This window comes from Pituophis catenifer, unplaced genomic scaffold (genome assembly GCF_029215685.1).
Source record: "Pituophis catenifer annectens isolate HBS135680 unplaced genomic scaffold, rPitCat1.0.hap2 SCAF_1, whole genome shotgun sequence".
NCBI classification, from domain to species: Eukaryota; Metazoa; Chordata; class Lepidosauria; order Squamata; family Colubridae; genus Pituophis; species Pituophis catenifer.
This window is the reverse complement of record NW_027256881.1, coordinates 52,967,793-52,994,077: the sequence shown is the minus strand read 5'-3', so window position 1 is coordinate 52,994,077 and position 26,285 is coordinate 52,967,793. Positions and strand designations below refer to the sequence as shown.

The 26,285-nt window shown below is 36.8% G+C and overlaps 1 protein-coding gene across 4 annotated transcripts in view; it reads left to right on the top strand.

Annotated features, from left to right (window-relative positions):
• The first annotated feature begins 2,751 nt into the window (after positions 1–2,751).
• The window catches only part of CDC42BPA (CDC42 binding protein kinase alpha), a 161,216-nt gene continuing 137,682 nt past the window's right edge, over positions 2,752–26,285 (top strand). For all 4 annotated transcript variants that reach the window (XM_070932424.1, XM_070932422.1, XM_070932423.1 and 1 more), the window contains exon 1: positions 2,752–3,028. In XM_070932424.1, coding sequence (XP_070788525.1) covers positions 2,851–3,028 — 178 coding nt within the window. In that variant the 5' untranslated portion in view covers positions 2,752–2,850. The remainder of the gene's footprint in view (positions 3,029–26,285) is intronic.

The following is a 26,285-nucleotide window of genomic DNA, read 5'->3' as shown; positions in this document are numbered from 1 at the left end:
TATTGTCTGACTCTGAATAGTTTAGGGCTCTTGATTAAATTGTTATTTTGCTGGAGTAAAAAACTTGTTAAAAGAAAGCGATTAAGAGAAAATTATTGAATACTGATTTAAATGACATAGATCTTTGATTTCACTAACAATGATAATTGGTTATTTCATACCCTAAGCCTTGCTTTCATTCCTAGATACTTTTGATTTTGAAACATTGTTTCAGACTGAGTTAGCTATGGTGGTAGTAATCATAGGATGGACTATAACTGATTAAATAATTTAATGTACAGATTGAGAAGCAAAAGTTACTATGTTTTGAGTACAGAATTCTGCATGACACACCACATAACCTACATAACACTATATAAAAAACGATCTTTTTTGAAAATTGAAATACTATACACACTTTACATATATGGATTTACCAAATCTTTGCATTATGGAACAACATGTGAATATCTGTCACAAAATTGTAAGACAGTTCAGGAACACAAGCTACTGAGAGAAGCCCTCCCCAAAAGGGGGTGGGGGGGTTATGCAGCCAGAATTTGTAGTTATTTGTTAGGTTGATATGGCACCTATATCTATATGTAAATTATATTGCCTCTGTTTTTGTTGTCACCGCAAACTTGTGTGATGCCGAAGGCAATGAGGAAGTAGTGATCCTAAATTAGGAACAACTGATCCAAAGTTACCCACTGAGTTTCACGACTTGGACCCCTTAATCCTATCCTTCACTCCTATCTAAGCACATGGGTTGTTTAAAAGATAACAAGTGGAAAGTGGAAAATGCCCTAGAGAACATCAGCATAAGGTTCAGTAAGTGGGGAGCCTGGAAATGTTAAAACTAGGAGGTAAGGTTAGTCACCAACTGTACCAATCCTACGTTTTCAACAGCCATGCCCTTAAAACGGGATGCAAAGGGTTGATAAGATCAGATGTTCCTTTTCTGTTATTATTACCTATCTAAGTGTCAATCAATCAGTAGGTATCACAGGCAGCTTTACAGTTTTGGAAGAAAAAAAAATGGGCGTTCTTTCCAGTTTCCCATCGTCAAATACTTTCCCTTTAAAAACGCAGAAAAGACGTGGGAGTGGGTGGGTGGGGAGGGAACAAACCGCGACTGTTAAAGAAATTGTGGGAGAAGCGCTTTTAAGCGGTCGGCTGGATCAAATGCAAAGTAGCCACAGAGTTTTAAAAGTCCCAAGGGCGAGATGGGGTTTCAGAGCACAGGTATGTTTCTTGCGGGCTGGGCGAGAGCCCTTGACGCAGCCAGAAGAGCCCCAAACTTAGCTTAGCAACCTGGTCCTGCAGTAGCCCGCAGGGCGTTTCCGTGCGGCTGCTGTTCCCTCCCCTCAGGTCCGCCTGTATCCCTGCATTCCGTGCTGCCGTATAAGCATCTCTCCAGCGCTCTCCGCTCCCTCCCTCCCTCCCTCCCTCTCATTCCCGACAGCTTGCAGCCTCGTTTGCCTCTCTGCAGCTTCGCTCGCTCCAGAGCTTTAGGAGGGAGGAGGGTGAAGAGGCCGCCATGTTGGATCCGGTGACTTCAGTGGTAGCAGCCGGAGCTTATGCATGAGGCTGTGTGGAGTCAAGGAGGGCGGACGGTGAAAGAAGAGGAGGAAAACAACCGCGACGAGGAAGAGGAAACGGAGGAAGGAGTCGGGGGGAGTGCAGGCTATCCCTGTTCGCCGCTCGAAGAAGATGCCCTAAGCATGGTGGACCCAAAGGCGGGCAGCATCTTTTCATCTCTTGCACTAGAAAACAGCAGCAGCAGCAGCAGCACAGCATCTTTTGGAGGAAGCGCGCAAACGGAGTGGGAGAAGATGTGTGTGGATTGAAAAAGGCAATATCCTGTCGCCCTGTCAAGAGAAACAAGGAGCTAGAGGACGTGCAGCGATATGGAGAGGATTTGCTAGGATTATTACCAGCCCAGCCTACCCTTCTTCCCTTGACTGGATGTGCTGATACCCTATTTAAGAGAGGACAATTATTACTTTCCCCGATATTTAAAGAGGGGTGTGACTTTCCCCTTCCACATGCTCCCCCTCCCCAATATATTGGGGAGGGAGGTTAAGGAAATTCGGACTATACATTATTTTTTGGCATGGTGAAGAACCTTAATGGAAGAGTGGCACTGATTGCCCTAAGGAAGGATTCTGTTTCTGAGGACTTTTCTGCCTCTTCTTCTCTTCTTCCCACTCCCCACTTTCTGAAGAGTTGCCACTAATGCATTTTCTAAGAGGTGGTGGAGGTGGAGGTGGAGGTGGTGGAGAAGGTGGAGAAGAAGGTGGTGGAGGTGGTGGATATTCTCCAGCACTAGATCTTCAGAATCCTGTGTTTTTTATTTTTTGCCCTCCCACCTTCAAATAGCTTTCTTCCTGCTGCTCTTTCCTTGAAAGTGAATTGTTGATGCAAATGGAAGGGGGACTTTACACTTTAATGATGCAGAAGGATTCATTTCGGGATTGGGTTTCATGATCTGAATTTCGAATGAAGGAAAAGATCCTTTAAAAATCTATATGGATGACAGAAGAGTGGATTCAGTCTTGGAATTAAATTTTAATTATTATTATTTAAATGTATAAAGTATATATTTTCTCTTTTAAATGTTATTAAAAGAGATTTTAGGGTAATTATTTTTCTGTAATACTCTGTATATATTGTAGACGTATGTGTGCCTGACCAAGTTACAGTTCTCAGAATGGCAATTCTGAGATGGATTATACCTTCAGCACCATCTTTAAAGCACTGACTTTTCAAAATTCTTTTTATAAACTGTAATATATTCTAATGTGCTAGATTTGTCAAAGATAGCACAGAAAAATAAAGAAGGAAAGTCTGTTAAAAACTGAAGCAGCCATGTCTGGAGAGGTGCGCTTGAGACAGTTGGAACAGTTTATTTTGGATGGGCCAACTCAGACCAATGGGCAATGCTTTAGCGTGGAAACCTTGTTGGATATACTCATCTGCCTTTATGATGAATGTAATAATTCACCCTTGAGAAGAGAGAAGAATATTCTGGAGTTTCTAGAATGGGGTAAGTTTGACCATATACTCTTAACAATTGCATATTTCTCCACAATTTGTTCATGTATTTGTGTGACTTATATTTATGCTAATGATTTATATTAATTGGTATTGCTGTTGATAAATACATTAGGTATTCATCTGTTTTGTAGTTTTTAATTCATCAGTAACCATAATTTTATATTGGGAATATCTGATTTCAAGGACTAAGGAGTTTTAACTGGTCTTGGTCCTGTCAACCTCTGTAAACATGATTTTTTAAGGCCTAATATAGAAAGATGATGGAAAATACTGTTTGAGCTGAGATGTGTGTATGTTGGGGGAAAATAATGAAATCACTATTTTATGTATATTATGTAAAAATAATGAAGGTGGAAGTTATATATATTCTAAACTACTGTTGATTTGGCTGTGGTAGAAAACAAAGGACCTAAGTTTGTTTTTGCTCACCATCCATACAGCAATAAAACAGGCTTTAGAAAACTGAAATGTCAAACAATTGGTAGCTAGATAATATTGGCATGATGACAAGGGTGGTTATTTATTTCCTTCTTAGTGCATAATAGTTAAGAGTACAGAAGTTGAAGTCACATGAGAATAGTTATTGTGTGACCTCCAAGCATTAAAAACGTACTGTATATATTTGAAATGATTCAAAAAAGGTCTGTATGATGATCTAGGATTTTTACAACAAGCTATTTGAAGTTAGAGAACATACAGTGGTTTTCTAAGATCCTTATATGAAAATATCTGGAAGAAAACTATTGTGTTAATATCTTACAATGAAAAGAAGTAAAGCAGACTGAATTTTCATGCATATTTCATTTAAAAATACTCAGAGCAGCTACAGAATTATCAGTGCACTTTTAAACAGGGTTATTCAATATCATGAAGTTATCTAGATCTAGTGTGTAATATAGTGTAACGTGGTGTAATGTAGTGTGTTTTAGAATGACAAACCTAACAGTTGCTTAGACATTATCCCTGAACCTTTTTGTAATCTTTGAGAACATTTTTTGCTTGATAAAATTGCAGCATAGTTGTTATTAAAACTTATATGTATGTCTTTTCATTTATATTTTTAATATACTGCCCACTCTATATATGCCCATACATAAGCATATATATAATAGACACTGTACAGGATATAATTATATTGTAAACATTGAATTTGATACCAGTTATATCAATATTAATGTAATAACCACATATGTTGACTGTAATCTCTATTATACTTTGGGAAGTAAATGTGTTTGTTCCAGCATAGTGAAATAACTTTTATTATTTTATTTAATATGTTTGTATATACTTTTCCAAGTGCCAATGCATATGGAAAACACAAAACTTCTTTTTTCAGAATTATTACACTAACCAGGCACTAAGGGTGGATACTGCTGAAAAATAAAATATTAACATATGTTGTTAATAGTAATTCATGTTTTTCTGCAGTTTCTAAATTATTTTCTTTACCCATGTTTTTTGGTGCCAGACATGCATTGTAGATCCATACACACAGGATGAAAAAAAAATCAGTGAGTTAGATAATAATATAGGCTTGGCATAACTTTTGTTCACTCTTACAACATTTCTGCCACAAAACCTCCAAGGTAGTTTGCCTATAAGCAAGAGCAAACAATGAAAAGAAAAATAAGGAAACTTAGGTACTTATTTGGGCATTACAACATTTTCATGACAGGCTTGAACAGAAACATTTCGAGGACAGGTGGTGTCTGATAAGATGGTCTCACTTAGTAGAGCAGATGGAAGTAGCTCTGCTTTCCATCTTTCCCTCTGAGGTAGCCTAATAGAATGTCTGTTGCTGATTGTCAGTTGAAAGACAGTACCAAACACAACTGGACTCTCCACAAAACCTATGAAATGACCCTTTCTCACTCTCTGCAGCAGCCCCTTCATTTAGAGAATAGACTAGACTAGAATTCTTTATTGGCCAAGTGTGATTTGGACACAAGGAATTTGTCTCCGGTGCATAAAATCTCAGTGTACGTTCAAGCAACAAGTGATAAATCATGATCATAATCAAAATACAATCATCATACATCATAAGACACATGTTATCCTTAGTAGTAAGAATATAAAACTTTTGTAAATGCTGTAATATATCTGCAAAGTGCATAGAGATGTTCATATAAAACAGTATTTTGGACAACATATTTAGGTAACAATATGTTTATATTTAATTTAGAATTAACTTTGTGGTATGATCCCCTTTCAGTTCAGGATTCATAATACATACTAAATCAATTCACTGTGGAAAGATCTTCAAACATATTTTTATCAATTGATGTATTAAAGTAAATGTTAGAATTAATCCAAATGTTAGAATGTACTTTTGAAATGTTAAGTATAGCCATATAAATTTCCTATGCAGGTTTGAATTCTTTCAGGAGTTGCATTCAGCATAGCTTGGTCATTGAAAATTATACAGTTTAACAGATATAATTCTCCATTACTTCAGATTTGTAAGTATTTATTATGGCAAAGTTGAAGGGAAAACTGAACCGACAATTTATTTTTTAACCAATGTAATTATTTTTATAATCTGCTTTTGATTATACATGTACTTTATATGTAGATATTTTTATGGAAAACAACACATTCAAAAATGCTTACTGTTTTTGATGTGGAACTATAAGTGACAAAAGTTCAATTTTTGTAATTTGCCTTATCTTCTGAGGAACAATCTTGAAAATATATAACAATTTTGGTGTTAAACTACTAGTTACTTAATATATTCCATTTATGTAGGATTAGTTTGTGCTTCACTATTATTTAGTGGAAAAAAATAAGTTCTTTCTTGTAATAACTGGAGCCTGGAAAATTTGAAAGGACTAAATATGTTGTCCTTTATTTCTACCTTGTCACTGGTGACTCTGGATAAGGAAATATAGGACAGGATGTAGAAGATAAAATGAAAAACTAGAGCAGAGAAGAGATGTTAAAAGTATGTTAATACTTAATGAAGAACACTTTTTAAAATGGAAGATAAGGTATCAGCAGGATATCTTGATTTTGATTGAAAACTATAGTTAGAAAACTTTAAAGGCTGCAGCCCTAATCTTATTGCATTTGTTAGTCACATTCACATCAAAAGGAGTTGTTCCAAATGTATTAAATAATCCTACTACTTAGCATTTATGTATTGTAATATATTTAGAGCACTTCATTCAAAGTTTAAATTTTATGTAGTATGTATAATACAATAACTAAGATTATTAATAACTGTTGAATTTTATAAACTAGAATGTAAGAAAATGATACTGTATCTTCATTATTATGTCATTGTTATTTTACTGGCAACTCAGTAACTCAATTACTCATCTGATTCTGAACATTTTTTACTTCAGTCTTTTATAGAGATTTGGTAGCTTTTGAATAATATTAACTGGAAATTATATTTTGTGTCCATTTCTTAAATGTAATAAAATTATGGATTTAATTGGAATTAAACTGGTAATATATGACTTTATCAAAGTACACAAAAATTAAATTTAAATATAGTATATAAAGAGATGGTTTTCAGCATGTATTTCATATGATTACACACATAGTTTCGTCAGGATTGGAGGATGATATATAATTTTTATATGGTTGGTTATACATATTTACGACATAACTAATTTGAGATTCCATCAATTTACAGTAGTACATTTAATGCACATATTAATTAAATTTTTGCTCATTCATAAATATGATTTAATAAAGATCTAGTTTGCCTTGTACTGTAAATATTTAGCATTAAATTGTAATTGATGGAAAGCATGGGAGTATCCCATATGTGAACTTTAATTGTAAAGTTACAATTTTAAGTAAGAATAACAACTAGCAGAGCAAACATGCAATTAGGAATATTACTGTACTAGCTTCAGCATATTATTTTCCAGTGTTTTTTGACCTAGTCTGCAACACACCTACAGCTTTATTTTGGATTTGTCTTCATAGGGTTTGCTAAATTCTATTTAGTGTTGGAAGGTCTTCCAGAGTCCTGGGTGTCTGACTTGGCTGTCTCTGTGACTGTGTGCGCACATGCATACAGAGACAGCTGGGAGCAGCTTCTGAAAAAGCCAGCAAGCTGTGAAAAGATGAGCAACTTTAAAAATTTGAAAAGTAGTGTTTTGTACCTACTTCTGTATATTCTGAATTGCCTCTATGGTACTACTTTCTAGTTTCATAATTGAGTTTTGATTTGAAGAAAACTCATGCTGTTCCATGATGAACCTTTTTCAGATCCTCAGGCTGTAATCCTTTGCATATTTCTCCCGGATTTATTTCAAAAAGAATGTACATAGGATTGCACTGGAGGTAGCAATTTCTATCAGCTACGCAACTATGATTAATTTTATCAGAGTTAGTTATAGTACAAAATGCCTTGAAAATATCTATGTGCCTACCATTATGACTAGCCTAATCCATACATATACAAAGTTATCCATTCTGAAAATTACTTTCACTGCAAGGTGACCAGTATTGAAAGACTTTATAGCAATGTATAGCCCTGGATCTGTGCTCCAGGGCTATACATTGATTTTAAATTTTAAATCTGCATATATCTTGTAGGAATCAGTGGGAATCTGGGAATCATTTTCTCTTTTTATGTCATAGTTTAATTTCGAATGGAAGAGAGTTTAGAGATCAGGAATATGGGCTTTGAAATCTTATCGGTCTAGTGAAAAGTAATTTAAAGCTTATGAACTGTTTCAATAATGAGAAGGAATTAAAAGGAAGGGATGAGAAGGAGAAAGAAGCAATATAGTTTGTTAAAGCAGAATAAATGAAAAAGGTATGAAAAGCCCATTCAGCTTTAGCTAAGGGTTTACTTCATGGTCCTTGGAAGAGATACAAAGGATGTGAACATTGTAACCAAACATTATCAGTAGCTCTATTTTTTTAAGCTCTTAGGGCTTCTCCCTCCTTATTGGTATCGGTTATAAGGATGTTTATGCTTTTAATGTATTAAAATGACTAGAACATTTCCTTATTTTGAATTTACATGTGGAACCTGAAGTTTTATTTAAGATACTTTATGCTGAATTGTATGAATTATACCATTGCTGAATGATATATTATCCACATAATGTCACAAAACTGAAGGGGGACAGTGAATCCTGTCTTTTGCTCAATGTGAAATCCAAATTAAAGTAAACCTGACAGATATTTTTACAGCTTCTGTTTATCTGTAATGTTACAAAAGGTATAAAAAGTTTTATTTGGGCTTGCCATGTAGAGTTCTTTACATTTATCTTAACATAGAAAATAGATAATTGAAACATCTTAATTTATAACTCTATAATAGCAATAGCACTTAGACTTATATATCGCTTCATAGTGTTTTACAGCCCTCTCTAAGTGGTTTACAGAGTCAGCATATCGTTCCCAACAATCTGGGTCCTCATTTTACCAATCTCAGAAGGATGGAAGGCTGAGTCAATCTTGAGCCAGTCAGGATCAAACTGTTGGCTGTGGGCAGAGTTAGTTTGCAGTATTGCATTCTAGCCACCTTTCCACCATGGCTCTATATTATATTACAGTATAGGTATTGCTTGATTTAGGGCCCCAATTAGGAACAAAAAATTGCTAAACAGAGCAATAGTTTAGTGAGATCTCTCGAATCAGTGAGTGAGATATCATGTGATTGTGATTTGCAACTCCCCCTGTCAGCTTCCCCATTGACTTTGCTTGTCAGAAGTTGTCTTGGGAAGTTGTGACCACAGGGTGTTGCCACCATTGTAAATGCGAGGGCCTGAATCGCAATCGTGTGATCAGAGGGGTAGTATGAAGGTAATAACTTCAAGGATGGGCCTTAAGTCACTTTTTTTAATGCTGCCATAACTTTGTGGTTAAATGAATGGTCGTAAATCAAGGGTTACTTGTAAGGATGGCGTTCTTTGTACAATAGTGTCAATAACTTTTTTTCATTAATTTGTTTTAACTGTATTCTGTCACATTGTAAATACAAACTACAAAATGTTTATTTGTTATTTTTTATAGCAAATCTATTGCAGCTCAGTCAGTGTTGTGTATAAGTGTGCATGTATACACACACAAACATGCATTCATACAAGCATATACAAACATATCTATGATGTTTGGTGGACATCAATATGCTTATAGGTTTTTTCATTGGGATTTGCCTTCAGCAGCATCTTTATTTACAAGAATGGATGGCTACAGCTCAAAGAATTGTAAGCCACACAGAATCACCTGATTGAGATGTGCAGCCATTGAAAACTCAGTGATTTGTTTCTCTGTTGTCTTCTACTCCCCCCCCAAAAAAATTAGTACAGCATCTAGGAGAAGAAGAGGCTTTCTGTTGAAATGCATGTCTTACATCTGGCCATGCCCATGACTGCCATTTTGTGTGTCAATGTTTTTATTAACTTCATCTACTGCTATTGCTAATAGACCTATTTTTCAACTGGTTATGTCATTGTATTACATTACATTGTTGCAATACCTTTTGTTTTTATCACCTAGCCTGCAGAAAGATTAGTTTACTATATTCAGTTCTGTGTTTTACTCATAGGAAGATACGAAAGAGTTTGCAAGTGACTTTTAGAAATACTGTTAAATTTATACTAAAAGTGTAGGGTTTTTTATGTCTATATAATTGTCTCACTATTTAAAGCAACAGTCCCTAACGGTTCCGGCTTTGTGGGGCAGGAGAGAGGATGTTTTCACACAAGCAGTGGGAGAGTGGGCTCGTGTTTCATGTGCTTGCGTACGTGCCTACCACTTGCTCAATTGCAGCTGCACTTACCCGCCACTTGCACTTGCAGTGCACTTACCCGCCACTTGCACAACCCAGTTCCAAACGAACAGCAGCCCAAGGGTTGGGGACTCCCTGTTTTAAAGTATCTGATTGCAGGAAATACTTCTAATATAGCACTTCCTAATTATGATTCAATAAAGTCAGCCATATGCAATCTCTTGATAATTTCAAGATTTTGTTTCTTGTTGTTTTATGCCGTGTTAAGAAAGGGGAAAAATATTTCTGTTCAGTCAGATCAGTTTTGTTCCTTGTTTGTACTGCCACCTAACAAACCTTTATAACTAAAAGTTACTGTGGATAAATTTTTCATGGAGTGAAACTTAATACGTATCTTAAAACTGCCTTTTTATACCCATGCTATTTGAATCAGATAATTATTTATATAGAATAGGAACAGCATTAAATTCTAGGAATTAAAACAGGCCTGAGTGGGAAATACATTTTCCAAAAGTTTATATCCCATATAAACATCAGAGAAACCTAGCAGATATCTTGAATAAAACATTAAAATATATCTCAAATACCATAATGCTGATAATCCCTAATGGTACCAGCCTTACACTTAAAACTTTCTCTGAAAACCTGTTTTTACCAGCTTTTGGAAGATTATCAGAATGGATACTAATCTATCTTTGAGAGGCAAGCTATTTCATGAAACATGGGACCGCCAGTGAAAACCTGCTCATGATTCTTCTAAACTCCTAACAGTAGTAGATCAAAAAGAATATATTGGATGTATCAGTTGGAGAAGGCAGTCAAGCAAACAAATGCCTGAGAACCAACTGATGCAGACATTATAGCTTAAAGTCAGCCCTTTGAATTGCAGAACCCATTGGCAAGAGCTTTTCTGTCACAACACCCACACTTTGGAATATCGTTGCCCCTGAGTAGGTGGGCTCACTGCCATTTATATTTATATGCCTAACACCCACTGACTCTGCTACCCTTCCGAGCTTCTCTCCTCTCCTCTCTTTCTATAGCAATCCCTCTTTTCCTTGACCCTCCCACTCCCAGAGCAGAGAGAATGGAGGGGGAAAGATTTCTGGAGAGTACTATAAACTGTTTGCATAGCTTTCCTATGACTCCCACCCTTGAATTGCAGTTTGATTGCAGTGTTTTTGAGATATACAAGACAGGAGCATCCTAAGGGGACAAGGGACTGGTTAGGAGGCAAAGAATAGCCAAAAGTGGGAAACTGATTAGTCTTATCTCTTTCCAGCAGGAAAGAACAATTGTCCTTATGCGACTTCCCATTTAGCAATCTCTTCACTTAGTGGCAGAGTTGGTCATTAAGTAAGGACTATCTGTATTGTTAGAGTCATGAATTTGAGGTGGATGAACATATCAATTTAATTAATGAACTACCTCAGGTTCAGCTGCTATGTGGTAGATAATTAGAGCAAATCTCATTCAGTAATAATACGTTATACAAAATATAGAATATAGAGAAATATTCTTTCTGTTCTAGTTCTGGTTTCCAAATTATCTTCAGAGGTAGTCTCATCAAAAGCTCATTGTAGTACAATGCTTGTGGTGATTTAGGCATGAGAAAATAAAGAAAATTAACTTGATAGAAATACAAAACTGTAACCTAGGTAAAAGAGGACGTAATATTTTTAAAGTTCAGAACAATGAGATAACATTTAGAAGTAGTTCAGGCAGATGACTCCCTGATTCATTGAAAGAGGAGGAGATCCTATAATATAATATCCTTAATGACTAAAGACTCACTTACCACAGGGGACAAAGGACCGGGAACAAATTAACAAGGGAAAAAGTGGGTAGCTCTGAGAAATGTTACATTGTTACCTAAGAGAGTCTGAAATAATTTGATTTGTGATAATTTAGTGGATGTGTTGCAAGTAATAAATCTCAATCCACTGAACAAAACCCCGTAGAAACCCATATCTAATCATCAATTTCTTTAATAATTTAATCTGAACCAAATCAAAACCTTTTTCTGTCCTTAACTATATCTAGTGAATCAATTAATAACTGCAAATTGATTGATGCCTAAAATTTTTTGATAAACCTTAGTGGGAAAGATAAAGTATATTTGGTAAGACTTTCTGCAAGTAATGGGATTTTTTTCATTCTTTGCCGTCATTAAAATATAGTACAATTTTGATATCCAGTGCTGTGTTTCTACTGATGATCTACCTCAGCAGCAGCAATGAGATGAGGCAAGCTTTCCTGCTGCTCCTTGTGAACTGACAAAAATCATCTCATTAAATGGTTTGGGAGATTTTTCACAGTAGGTTTGGTGAGTAGGAAAGTAGTGTAAATTGAGACAGAAGAGAAAAATACGTTCTAATTTGCAGTTGCATTTGTCCTTATTAAATCCTACCCCCAAATTTTTGATTATTATTTTTTAAATCTAAACTATTTTTATAACTTATGAATTTTTAAAGAAGTCAATTCAAACTGTGGTATTACTAATATAAGAAGGTGGGAGTGTCCCAATATAAACCAAAACCAATCTCCAAATGTATAAGAGGTGCGGTGGCACTGCGACTTAAAGATGCTGGTCTTTGCTCTGGTGGCTCAAGTCCTAGCACTGCGTGGCAGAGTAAGCTCCCATCACTTCTGCCCACCTAGCAGTTCAAATCATGCTACATGTTCTCAGGAATGCCGTGCGAGACGCAATCAAAACACAGCTACAGCCTTATTCAGCTCTTTTGGCACGCTGGTTTATTCGCATCCGCATCCGGCTACACGCTGTGATTCGTAAACACGATTGAAATCGGCGCTACATTACACCAAGAATGGGGCGTTTATATAGCCCATCTTTCCATTAACTCATTAGGACCGCGCCCTCGTTTGTTACCACGCCCCTCTTTTAGGGGCGTAGATCGCACCCTTGTTTATTACCACGCCCCTCTTCTAGGGGCGTAATTGGTCTTCAGCGTGTTCTGGAAGGTGCTGCCGCTGTGTCCTCCGGAATGGCCCTAATCCCGTCGCACCCGATACCACCACCCCACACCCCGCATACGGCCGCCTTCACCCAGTGCCACCACCACCAAGTATGTATATGTCCCTCGATGCTTTCAGCACGCGTTAGCGATGTCGAGCAGGTTGCTAGGCTCGACACATGTGAGTAGATAAATAGGTACCACTTTGGAAACTTGGTGGCATTTTGTGCAGACAGTGGGACCCCTGCTGGTGCTGGACATGTCCAGATGCCAGCACCCAATTATGAGGAACATCGGGGGTGAGAGAAGGCCCCAAATGACACTGCAAGATGCCACTCGTCTTTCGGATGTGGAGCTAGTTCACTCCTGTGGTGTACCCTGGATAGCGTGCGAATGCAAACTAAACAGACTAATGCTCTTTGGCAGCCAAATAACTACTTTGTACTATCTATGTAGTCTCCTGGCTAATTGTACCACTGCCATAGGCTAAATAAATAAACAGATAAATCCAATTATGTGGCCTCAAGAGGAGTATTTTCTGAATTATCTTCTAAAATACTGTCTTATGTAGTCAAATTTGATCTTTTTGCTAAATTGCTTTTTTGTGTTTTTATAGAGGAACATAGGACACAGGTAGAAACGCTTCTAGCTCACAGATATTATACATGCTTAGTCATAATTTTAACTATAGTAGGCAGTATGCATTCCTGCTTCATACTCTTGACTAGCCCTAACACTGATAATATTTTGTTTTTTACATCAGTCGAATTGTTACTTCATGGTAGATTACAAGAATGATACATAGTACTCTTAGATTCTTATATAATAAGTCTGTATTCATGAATGGGTTGTAGAGCTGCTGGGCAATTCCTTTTAATAGTTTCAACACACCCAAATTGGGGCTTGCAATTTCAGACAGAAAATGCCACAGGGCAATTCAGAAATTAGAGCATTTTTACCCTGTTTGCTTTGTATTTATTTGTATTGAAAGACAAGGATTCTTAATATACATAGAAATGCTATGCCATTTCATCCATCCCTTGCAAAACTCTACATTAAATATCCTTTTTGGGTCTAATTTAAAAAAGAATTTCTTGAGATTCTTACATTGACTAATATAAAGTAAACATTTGTTTTCTTTTCATTACTTGGTCTTAGGAAGGTTTTTTTTTCCAGACAAGCTTTTGGAGAAATTTATGATCTTTTTGAATTCTGTTATCTTATATTTTTCCCCTGCAGTCATTTATAAAACTTCTTTGGCTAGTGAAATATTATGACATTTCAAATCTAATATTCTATTTCTACTTCCAGTTATTTAGAGTAAGTCCCATGCTGGTTGGTGAAAATATCTAAGATTCCATTGCAATATTGTTCAGCTGAAGAAGAAAAATATCATTTTAACTTTTCAAGAAAGTTGAAACTGTCAGTTTTACAGTATACAATACTGTATACAATACAATTAATATACAATACAATACAATTAATATACAATAGGACTGAGGCAAATTCAATTCAGCAGAACTTATTTGTTGGTACATTTGAAATTTTTCCTGAAAAGCTACTGTATAAACTTATGGTTATCCACTGATTACTGGTAGTTCTTGAGTAATGACTGTAATGTAATTGGCTCATCCCAGTTGTAACTTGTGACAGTTGCAAATTGGATCACTTGTGTGACTGACCCAATTTTATTATCTTTTTTGTGGTTGTCATTCAGTGATTCATTGTAGTTGTTAATCAGATCTGTGGTCATTAAATAAATGCTGACTAGTGGTTCATTATGGACACAGTTTTCCAAAATCTGAAAGTAAATGCCAGTTTTCAGCAAAAACGTTGTAAAATGTATTCATATGATCACAGGAGACTTCAGATGGCCTTTAATGCAGCTCTGTTGTTGAGCACATGAAGTGAAGTCATGTGTCCGGGGGGGGGGGACAACTGTCAGAACTTTGAATTTGGGTCATAAGTACCACCAGAGAGGTCCATTATAACTTCATATGGTTGCTAGGCAAACAGTCATAAGTCATGGACTACCTGTAATTGATTTTTATGTTTTAGTTGTTCCGGCTCTAAGTGAAGCAACTGATCTCATTGATAGTGAATCCCCTCAAGGACTTTAAATATAATAGATAATAACCACACTTTTAAAGATAAAGATAATAATCAACTTTTAATTGCACCTAGAAACAGCACCTAGAGCAGCTCTCACAGTATTGGTGTTATATTGAATACTATGTCGTTGCTTTTAATTTGTGGTCCACCACATTTTGTATCAGTTGCAGTTTCCAAATGATCTTCAAGTGTATTTTTATATAGATTGCAGTAATCAGTATATGAGCTGGCAAAGGCATGGGCAGCCATTGTTAGCATCTCCTGTTTTAGAAAAAGGGTTGCCCTCTAAAGTTTAGAAGCTCCTGGCCACAGCTTCTGTCTGCTACTACTTAGGAGCCTTAAGAATCCAGGAGGACCCTCAGATTGCACACCATCTTATTGAAGAGAAACTTTTCTTTCTTTAATAGATATTTGAATTAAAATAAACAGGGAGAGAGAATTCAAAGGAGAAAGTGAAAAGTGAAAAAAAAAAGAAAAAAGGGATGTGAATTTCACTGAATTTGAAATTTATTAAATGGAAAAAGGGTCATATGAGGTCTAGGGATGTGAATTTCAACAATATTTTAATTACTTCTTTTGTTCTTACCGGTAGTTGTTATTAAATGAAGAGGAAACAGAAATAACCACCCAGTTGCTTTATTCTTGTTGGTAAAATTGATATTCAAGTGTTGACAATTGATGTAATTTTTACCAAAATATGTACCATTGTCTTCAAGCAATAACAAGGCAAAAATTGTCAGTGTTAGCCTCCGGTACCATTATAAGATTATATATGTCTATGATATTATTGCATTGTTCAGATTTAGACTACTTTGAGTAATTAAATACACAGAAATGTTTTTCTTCTTCTAAATTTTTATGGTTAAAAAAATTTAACCTGGTTAAATTTTCTGCTAGTTATTCCTTTGGAACAAGATTCATCTGACTGGCTGCTGAAAATTTACATTGCCATCAGCATTTGACTAACTTTTCCTCATCAGTCCTTGTGCAATTAGTCAGTTTCTGTTGCTTTGAATTAGGCAGCTGAATGTAGTCTATTATGTGACTGTATAGTAAAGAACAAAACCTCAGGAAATCCTGTAGCTAAGAAACTGTAATGACATTTGGGAATTATCTTTTTTTTTGGGGGGGGAGAGATGCTGCCTAGGGAACAATCAGATAAGAGAGGGCATGGCCCACAGCTGCTTAACAGGCAGAGAAAGAAAGGAACCTCCTTAACCTCTCAAACTGTAAAAAGATGGAAATTTGCACTGTGAGACTGACTTGCAAGGTTAATGTCAGCCTTCCCAGGTAGAGTAGACAAGAAACACAACTACATGAGCTACTTCTACTTTATTGTAAGGGTACATTAACAAGAATCTCACAAAGCTTCTCTACACATCTCATTCCATCTCTTTCACAGCCCGGGAAGTTATGAAGATTCTTTTCTGAGTTTCTTTCTCTACCCATTAGCAGTTACCAGCTATGCCCTCTCTTATCTGATAGTTCTAGGCACCATCTCTCTCTCTCTCTCTTCCTCCACCTTTTCCAAGGTCATTCCGACATATCACTACAGAGACTGCTTGGGACATATTTTTTTAGTGTTTTTAATCATTTCCTGTTTAAAATGCCATCTGTTACATGTCACAATTTATCTTTGTGATGGGACTGTGTGCATGTATATAGATGGAATGTGGTGGCTTAGACAAACCCTCTGATTTCCACAAGAAGTCTCCAAACTCCTCCCCAAGTATTTACACTTTTCTCTCCCCTTTCCTCCCCCTTCCCATTTTCCTATCTTTGTTTTCATTTGTATTTTATATTATAATTTTAATAACATTCTTAATAAAAGAAAAATAAAATAATGAAAATGTCAGCAGCCATTTTACTCCAGAAAACTGGAATACCGTCTGCCCCTGAAACTCCCTCCCTCCTTCCTTTTGTAGCCTATCCAGATGGGGAAAGAATATGTTAAAGGACAGATTTGCTTCTCAGACTAAGTTCCATTGTATCACTAAGAATGTTAAATCTGTATTATATATATAGCATGTATATAGATCAGAGACCTATCAGAAAGTTGAGAAGGAAGTGAACTATTGCTTTCTGAAAAGATTGATCTCAAATCAGTTGCTCGGCATCACCATGTTACATGTGTACACATACCAAACACAGTCCAGGTCTAACACATCCAGAAAATAAAACCTGCAATAGTTATATTCACTGATCCTAGGTTGCTGTCCAGTTCAAGCTTTGTTTTTGCCTGCTGAAGCTTCCTCTCTTATCTGGCTTTCAGTCATCTTCTGAGACAATTCATTCAGGCACTCAGAAAACAAAGCAAAATTGAGACTATTCTTCACTTGAGTAAAAACCTGACTACTTAGCTCCTCAGTGTTTGATTTTCTTGGGATTTGATTTTCATGTTTGAACTTCTTAAAATGGATTTTCTCCACAATCACTGAAGTCCTCTAAATCAGGCTCCCCCAAATTTTTAGGACAGATTATAATTTTTAAAATAATTTCACAAGGACTCTCATAAGGCTTAAAGTAAATAATATTTAGTTGGTCTTGGATATTTCATTTATTATTTTCTTGGTTAATTATTGTCCTGTAGGAAATGCGTCACTGCCTTCCTGCAGAATTAATTGAATGGATTGATGAGTGGGCAGATAGACAGAATTCTCAGTTTGAAAGCCCTCGGTATTCATGGTGGTTTCCTGTCCAAATATTAGCTAATTCCAGCATAGCATTTTTGAGATCAGTTATAGTTGGATAAGTCTGCCACTTACTTTGATTGGAGTCTGACTTGAAAAATTAATTCTCATTCAGAAATATGGCTGCCATAGTATGTCTTAGCAATCATAAATAATTTATTGTAAGATTTTAGATAGTTTTTGACTTACGACCATTTGTTTAGTGTCTATTCAAAGTTATAATGACACTGAAAGAAGTGACCTATGACTGGTTTTCACACCTAACAACTATTGCAGCTGTTGCCTACCCGCCAGCCGTTTTTTGGCCTCCACACACCCTGTTTTCGGGCCTTTTTTTGGCCTTTTTCAGGTCTTTTTTTGGCCCATTTTTGAGCCTTTTTTGGCCTGTTTTGGGGGCTTTTTCTGCCCATTTTCAGGGTTTTTTTGGCCTGTTTTTGAGGCTTTTCTCAGCCTATTTTTTCCCCCAAAAAAAACAGGCCAAAAAAAGCCTCGAAAACAGCCCCCCAAAAGCCTAGAAAATGGCCCCCCCGAAAGCCTAGAAAACGGGTCAAAAAAGTCCCAAAAATGGGCTAAAAAAGCCTCAAAAACGGGCCAACCCCCCCCCCCCCCAAAATGGGCTGTTTCAATGAGATGAAAAAAAGCCTTGAAAATGGGCCCAAAAAGGGCCCGAAGGTAGGTCAAAAACTTTCTTTTGTTGTTTTTCTCTTCTAAATTTAGGTGTGTCTTATAGTCAGGTGCATCTATAGTCTGAAAAATATGGTAATTTTATTTTTGTAAAAAACCCTGGAAACTCTTTATGCAATTGGTGAAAATGGAAAAAAAGAAAAATGATTATTTCTGGAATTGATTATTGAAAAAGGATTGAATAAGGAGTTGAATACTTAAATATTCAGTATTAAATTACTTTTTAAAATAAATACATATTAAATATGTTTATATTGTTCAAACGAATGTTAGAAATTGCTCATTTTTCCTGATTTTTTTCTTTGATTATCTTTTACTACTATTTCTTTCTTTTACTGTCTTTCTGCACCCTCCCTCCATCTTTTTTATATTTTACAGTATCCATCTAATACATTCTGTATGTATGTAGATGTAAAACATGCAAAAAGAGGGTTAAATTAGTACTACTATAAAGTCAATTATTGGCAACCTCTGAATATTCTGGGGTAAATAGATTCTCTAGTGTTTATGCTCTTAGACTATAATTTATATAGTTTTCCCATAAATTTAGATTGTCATTCATGACTCTTTTTCTTTAATCTCACAGCAACCATGTGAGATAGGAAAGTCTAAGAAGTAATGATGGGTCCATGTCTATATTTATGAATAGTTTTATTGGCTTCGTCATTATGCAATCAATAATACTTAGAGCAAATAATAAAACAAGTATATCAATTAAAGTTTGCCTACAAATTGATTAATATACTATAAATCGGTGATTACAAGAGCTGTGATGGTGCAGAGGTTAGAATGCAGTATTGCAGGCTGACTCTGCTTACTGCCAGCAGTTCAATCCTGATCAGCTCAAGGTTGACACAGCCTTCTATCCTTAAGAGGTTGGTAAAATGAGGACCCAGATTGTTAAGGGAGTGCTGTAAGGCACTATTTAGTGGTATATAAGGCTAAGTGTTATTGCTACTGCTGTTACATATCAGAAAATGATTTCTATAATAAAAAATTATTAAAACAATTTATAAGGCCAAATTAAAATGATGTGCAGAAAGGGTTGGAGCCAATTATACCTCTAATAGTATAATAGTACTTACAGCTGGGGAATACAAAACACCCTATTCACATACTAAGTGAATAAAGAGCAAGACGAGTAATGGCTAGCACCCAGCCCCAACTAAACTTTTGGGGAACCTTTTGCCCTCTTAATAATTCAGTTACATTGAAAAACCGTTAAGAAGCCTGTAATGCATAGAAGGAGCTCACAAATAATGTTTGACTATTCCTGTCATTATGACATTATTATTATACAATCGCCTTTTCCAAAGCTAGCAAGGTTTATTAGAGAGCACGTCATTATTTATTTATCTTTTTCAGCAAGATTTCTGAAGTACAAGAGGATAAAAAGTCAAGAAAATACATACTTGGAGTTTTTAATTACATATACTTGTGTTACATATTTGAAAAATAATAGTCTTTATAATACTTCAATCAGTGTAGAAAGTTATGTAAGCCACTTAATATCCTTATTACTATACTATCCTTCCATTGTTAATTTTCAAAATGTTTATAAGGAGAATAATAAAATGATAATGCATGTGAAACACTAACCAAACGCTGCAAAGAGGGAAATTTTCTGATCTATAGCATTTTCTATATCTTATTATGCAAAGAATTTGAAAGGGGAAATGATTCAAAGACACAGCAGTGGAAGCATAAGAAAAAGTACCTGGACCAGAGTCCAATTCTGAATTTATAAATGTGAACTACCAACGTTGCTATAAAATCACTATGGTTTTCAGTCAAGACAGACAGCATGTTTATTAGTTTTTGACCTAGAAATCTAGATCGATTGATTAGTCTTACAAGCATATCAAAGAAAATAAAAGTAAAAATCAGGGTCTGTTTCCAAGATAAAATAGGTAAAAGAATATCTAACAGCATCTAGTTCAGCAGTGTCAAACTTGTGGCCTGCAGGCCAGATGCATCATGCACTGGCCACGCCTATCCCCAGTTTAGCAAAGGGGGAGAAAGTTGCAATACGTCATGTGACAACAACGTGACAACACGAGTTTGACACCCCTGATCTAGTTGAAAACAAGCTCCTCCTGAGTAGAAATGGAATTGCCCAAATTGAAAGGAACAACAAATTCGTTCCTAATTGACAAGATGATTTTGGAAAGCTGGAAGACAAGGAAGACCAACTTGAATATAGGTTGGATTGATTACCAAAAGGCATTCAATTCCCTGCCACATGACTGAATAATCAAGTCCTTAGAAATAACAGGAGTTAGTAGAAACATCAGAAGCTTTGTGCAAAGATTGATAGCACAATGGAAGCCACAGTAGATGGTCAATGGTGATAGACTGGGAGGCATTAATATCAAGAGACGAATCATTCAATCCAAACTCAGTGGAGAAAATGCCATCAAGGTAATTAACACCTGGGTAATTCCAGTCATTAGATACATAGCTGGAATAGTGGACTGGAAGCAAGCGGAACAAAAACCCTGGATAGAAAGGCCAGAAAAATAATGACAATCATGCCCTTCATGATTACCAAGGAACATAGGTGGCTGTGGAATGTTGCAAGTGCATCATACAGTTGAAAATGGGGGGGGGCATTGAAAGAGTATCTGAAGGACAGTAAAGAAGATGCGCTGGATTTAGTAGCCCATGAAAGTTTACTGAATACTAGAGAAACCAAACTGGCCTACAAGAAAGGCCAAATGAAGAATAGAAAAGAAACATGGCAAAGCAAAGTATTACATGACCAGTATGTTAAAAACTAGCAGGCAAATAACAAAAAGATCTGGCAATGGTTAAGAGCAGGAAAGTTGAAGAAAGAAACAGAAAAGCTAATTTTGATTCCACAAGCCCAAGTCTAAAGAACAAATTATATAAAGCCAAAGTTAAGAAGACAGCAATAGACAGCAAATGCCAACTCTGCAAAGAAGCTGAAGAAATAGTGGACCACTTAGTTAACTGCTGCAAGAAGATAGCAATAGCACTTGGACTTATATACCGCTTCACAGTGCTTTACAGCCCTCTCTAAGCGGTTTACAGAGTCAGCTTATTGCCCCCAACAATCTGGGTCCTCATTTTACCAACCTCAGAAGGATGGAAGGCTGAGTCAACCTTGAGCTGGTAAGGATCAAACATCTGGCAGTCAGCAGAATTAGCCTGCAAGAGTGCATTCTAATTACTGCGTCACCATGGCAAGATCACCTAGACTAAGTTCAAACAACCCAAAGTAGCAACAATGGTGCATTGGAATACCTGCAAGAAATACCATACTCCGCAAGCAAGAACTGGGACAACATTTTGTGGGACCACAAAATAGACAAAAGTAATAGACAATGAAGAAGCTAGTCAAGCTGTTAAATATATCCAGAGTTATTAGGAACTGAGTCAGTTATGGATACGTTAATTGTTATGTGCCTTCAAAGATACTTTGTCCTAAAATACTTCTGGATCACTTCCCATAAACTTTAAAACTTTACTAGTAGTATTTGATGAAATAAAAAAGAATATTATTTTAAGAAAAATCAAGTAGAAGGAACTTGAACACAATTAGGTTGTGAATTCATTTGTGTCTTTTCTTTTTATGCAGACTTTGGGAAAAGATGACATGCTTTTTTGCTTTTCAAATTCTCATGCTGTTTCTCAATTTTGAATAAGCTAGTTCAAAGAAAGAAAAATTCTTTCTGTACCAGAAGAGAAACTGCTACTTCTAAAAAGGCAGTAATCTTTGAACTGAAATGTTCAGTAATCTCTGATTTAGTAGTCTTTGAATCCAAATATTTAAGGGATTTCCAACAAGTAACTTTTCTTTAAAGCATTATCAGAACAATAATAATTGTGTGAAGTTCATGTTACATAACAGCCAACTTTTCTTTAGCAATGAAGGGATTGATCTTACTGAATATGTTGTTTAGAAAATGAGTGAGAGACCATTGGCTTGTTTAACTCTTGTCATTGCCCATTTTTATTTTCAAGGCTTTCGGTTTGCTGTTCCTTCCAAATTTCAACAGCATCAGAAATAAAAGGGCTTAGAAAAAATAGTGGTCAACCTTTTTTAACCCATATTCAAAATGTAGGCCTTGGCAAATCCGTTAATTTCTTCACAGTTTTTACCCTAGAGAAATTGCCATCAAAGTAGGGCAATTCATGATATTGTACTCCAAACAGTCCATTAATTTATGCCATTAAACATTAATAGTAAAGTTAATTTTGTCCCTCTGTTTTCTTCAGAGCATTTTTTGCAGGTGCTTATTTGCTTATTGCCTCTTTTGCAGTGTTACTGCATTAGCTATTGTTTCTGGTGCATCAAAGTCTTCCTGGATTCCCTTAAATGAATACTATAGGGTCTAATGATAGTTTGAAGTCTTCCTTTTTAAAAAAACATCTTCTCAATTTGAATATACATGCAGCATTATCCATGGAAAAGCTTATATGCTATGCACGTGAAAGTCTTCTGCACAGTTTTTAAAATAATATTTGCTATTATTTGTAAACACTTAGCAATGTCTATATTTCCTAAAGAATCACTTGTTTCAGTGAATAAGGAGTCATCTTGTTGGTACATAAGTATACATGATAGAAAGATTGATCTGCTTTTCAAAATAAGGAGCAACAATTTAGTCGTCTAGGTTTTTCAACACTTCTTAATTTCTTCACACATTATCCTCACAGTATCTCTTGTGTTGGGTAAACTATATACTGCTTGAAGTGACAACAGTGTGTACTCAGATACATAGAAAGGAAAAATTATTTTCTTTAAATTCAGACTTGAGAATTCCAGTACTATAGTAAGGAGGGTATACAAAAGCTTTCGCCATGTAAGATGGTTAGTACTTGAGGAAAATAAACCCAATATGATCTTATTTTATGAAGGCATAAGATTATTTCAGGCTTCCTCTTGTACTGTTTATTATGATATACTGTAGATGCACTGATAGAAATTTCCAGATTATTTTAAAATCTGGTGCAAATTCAGTTATCTAAATATAATGAAACCTCACAATGGATATTGTAATTTTGAGTGCATATAACTGTGTCACCTGTACCAAGTCTTCTGCCTGCAAATCCAGAGGTAGCAATGAATCAAAAGACAATCCTAAATTGTGAACCTGATAGTAGGAATACAGTCCCTTCCAGAGCAAGTTTAATTCCAAATCTGTTTTTTTAATTGAGCAGTAACATTTGTTGCTTTTATTGAATTTCTAACTGATTATTTTCATCTGTTGTTATTTCCCTGAAAATGAAAATTGGGTTGATTGTTTTTTTGTTTTTTTTCCCAACTGGCTCCTGCTTTAGGCAAGCCATGTTTTGCAAAATCTGACGATACTGTTTTGCATGATTCTAGCCATAATGAAATATATCATCAGATAAAATGATGGAACATTGCAACTTTATAAAATAAAGTTGTTTAATTGTAAATAATTGTACTTTTGATGGAAAACATGAATTGGCTTGCTTTTGTATAATTCCTGACATCTAGATGTCATTTTGAAACCAGCCACTATCATTCAACAAGGCCAAGGAAGAATGAAAAATAAAGGTTATTTCTTTGCCTTAAAATCAATTCTTAAACTGAAAATGCCAAAGCTCAGCAACAAGTCAAGTTGTAAAATTGTTTTTGACACTTTATCTCTCTCGGGTTTACTACACTGAGATAACAATCACATCTCTCATCTGAGACCATTCCCTTTGTGTTAATGCCTTCTGCAGAGTTTTTCCCAAGGATGATTACTCCATCTTCCAAAGGTAAACATAATGTGTTAAAAGCAAACCAACAAAAGAGCACTTATGTATCATACAGAGCTCTGAAACTCTTACATAGTTTTACATTCTGCATACTTTTGCATCATATTGATTATATGGCAAATTGATTGTACTGTATTTTTTAACCTCTTGTAAACCGTTTGGAATTATGTGCAAATTAGTGGGTGTAGAAATTAAAATGACAAAGACATAACTAAAAAGTTGGTAATCCTGTTTAGAAGTTTGAGGAAAGTACTTTCTGGCAATTGTTCATTCATTGTCTCATGTTGCCTCATGGGTGATAATCCACACTTGGAAAAAAGATGCTATAAACAAACATTTATTTTTATTTATTTACTGAACTTGTATGCCGCCCCTCTTGCCAGAGATAACTCTATCCACTCCTGCTACCACAAGATAGACATTAATAAGACTCCAAATTGTTTTTTATCAGATTTATCCCTCATTTTCCTCAGGCAGTGCTCTAAGTGTTCCTTTTCAGAACCTGCAGCACCTCTGTGAACCATGAACTTGGGAGCAATCGGTAAAAAGAGGCTGCCCAGGCACGATTTTATCCAAAGCCATGGCTGCCCTTTGGTTCCAGGTTATAACTAGAGCTTTGGGAGAACCATGCAGCAAAGCCCATGGGATATCCCCCATTTCCCTCTGGAACTCATTCAGGTCCATCAGTCTCTTGTGAGTAGTCTCTTGGACTACTCAAATGGGTCTGAGGGTTGCATAATAGAATCTCAAGGACATCAGGGCACAATCTGACCATGATGAGGGTAGATACTCCACCAGACCACATTGTCATTGCTCCAACAAAAATATCGTATTTGATATGTGACCACTGTCCCTGGTTGGACCTGAGATGATCTGGGGCAGGACTATGGCCACCATAGTGATCATGAAAAAAAATAAAGGTTTCCCTGTCAATCATCTCTGGCTCTAGAGCACAGTGCTCATCTCCGTTTCTTGGCTAAGGGAGCCAGTGTTGTCCAAAGACAATTTTCATGGTCTTGTGGCCTGCAACGCTATATGGCAAAGGCACATGGAACACTATTACCTTTCCATCATAGTAGTACCTGTTAATCTACTTGCATTTGCATGCTTTGAAACTGCTAGGTGGGCAGGAGGAAGGGCAAGTAATCAAAGCTCATCCCATTGTGTGGAACTTGAGTCTCAAACCCGGGCTGTCATCTCTCCAGCTGACAAGCTCAGCATTTTTAACCACTGAGCCATCACACCCCTACAGTGACCATGAATTCCTGGTCAATTCTGAGGCCAACCCAGTGGTGGCAATTTCAAGTCGCACAGGACCATAAATCTGGGGGATTCTAGTGCCAACCCTGAGATCTCCAGAAGCTCAGGCAGGAAGGTTGCCACATAGAAGGGAGGCTGGTACAGTAGCAGCAATCCAAACTCATCCTGTGAATCCAGCTTCAGAAATAGGGTTTCACAATCAGAAACCTGTTCTCAGATGACCACTGCCACTCCACTTCCCCTGCCTTTGGGTCTCAACTAGTACCAAATCCTAAACCTAGCTGGGCACATCTCAGAGGGGAATCCTTCTTTCAGCCAAATCTCAGTGAAGCATTCCAGGATGGCTTACTTCTTAATGAAGTCTTGGATAAGGCAGGGCCTTATTATTGACTGACCTGGCATTAACCTGCAGCAGCCAAATCCCTGGACCTCTGGGTATATGCTGACCAATGGCTGGGAGTGAGTTCAGGGGGCTGATATTAAACATCGGGGGGGGGGTCTTCCTCTGTAACAGCCTACCCTCTGGCTCCCATAGCACCTTATGCCTATCATCTCTTTAACGTATTGTCCCACTGTAGATCCCTAAGGCCGTGATGGCGAACCTATGGCATGCGTGCCGGAAGTGGTACGCAGAGCCATTTCTCCGGGCACGCAGAGCCATCACCCGTTGCTCTTCCGGGTTCCGGTGCGCCGGCCAGCTGGATTTCATGCGCACCGGCAGGCTGGAAACTGGAAAAACAGCTGCCCATTGCGCATGGGCACTCCAGGAAAATGATCTTCCTGTTTCTAGCCATCTGGTCTGGTTTCTGGTGCACATGCGTGCGCTAAGACCAGCAACCGGCACGTGTACCAAAAGACGTGGAGAGGGGATCCTGGCAGTCGCTACTAAGGGGGCAGATAGCAAGGTAAGCCGGGGCATCCCTCCCTCCCTGACCGTGCGGGCTTCTTGCACGGCCCCAGGTGGTCTGGACCAGCAGCTGGTGAGGGTGGGTGGTGGTGGTGGGCTGCCTGCGCAGATGATCCTCTGGCCTGGTCTCCTCCCTGCTGGGAGCCACCATTCCCCGG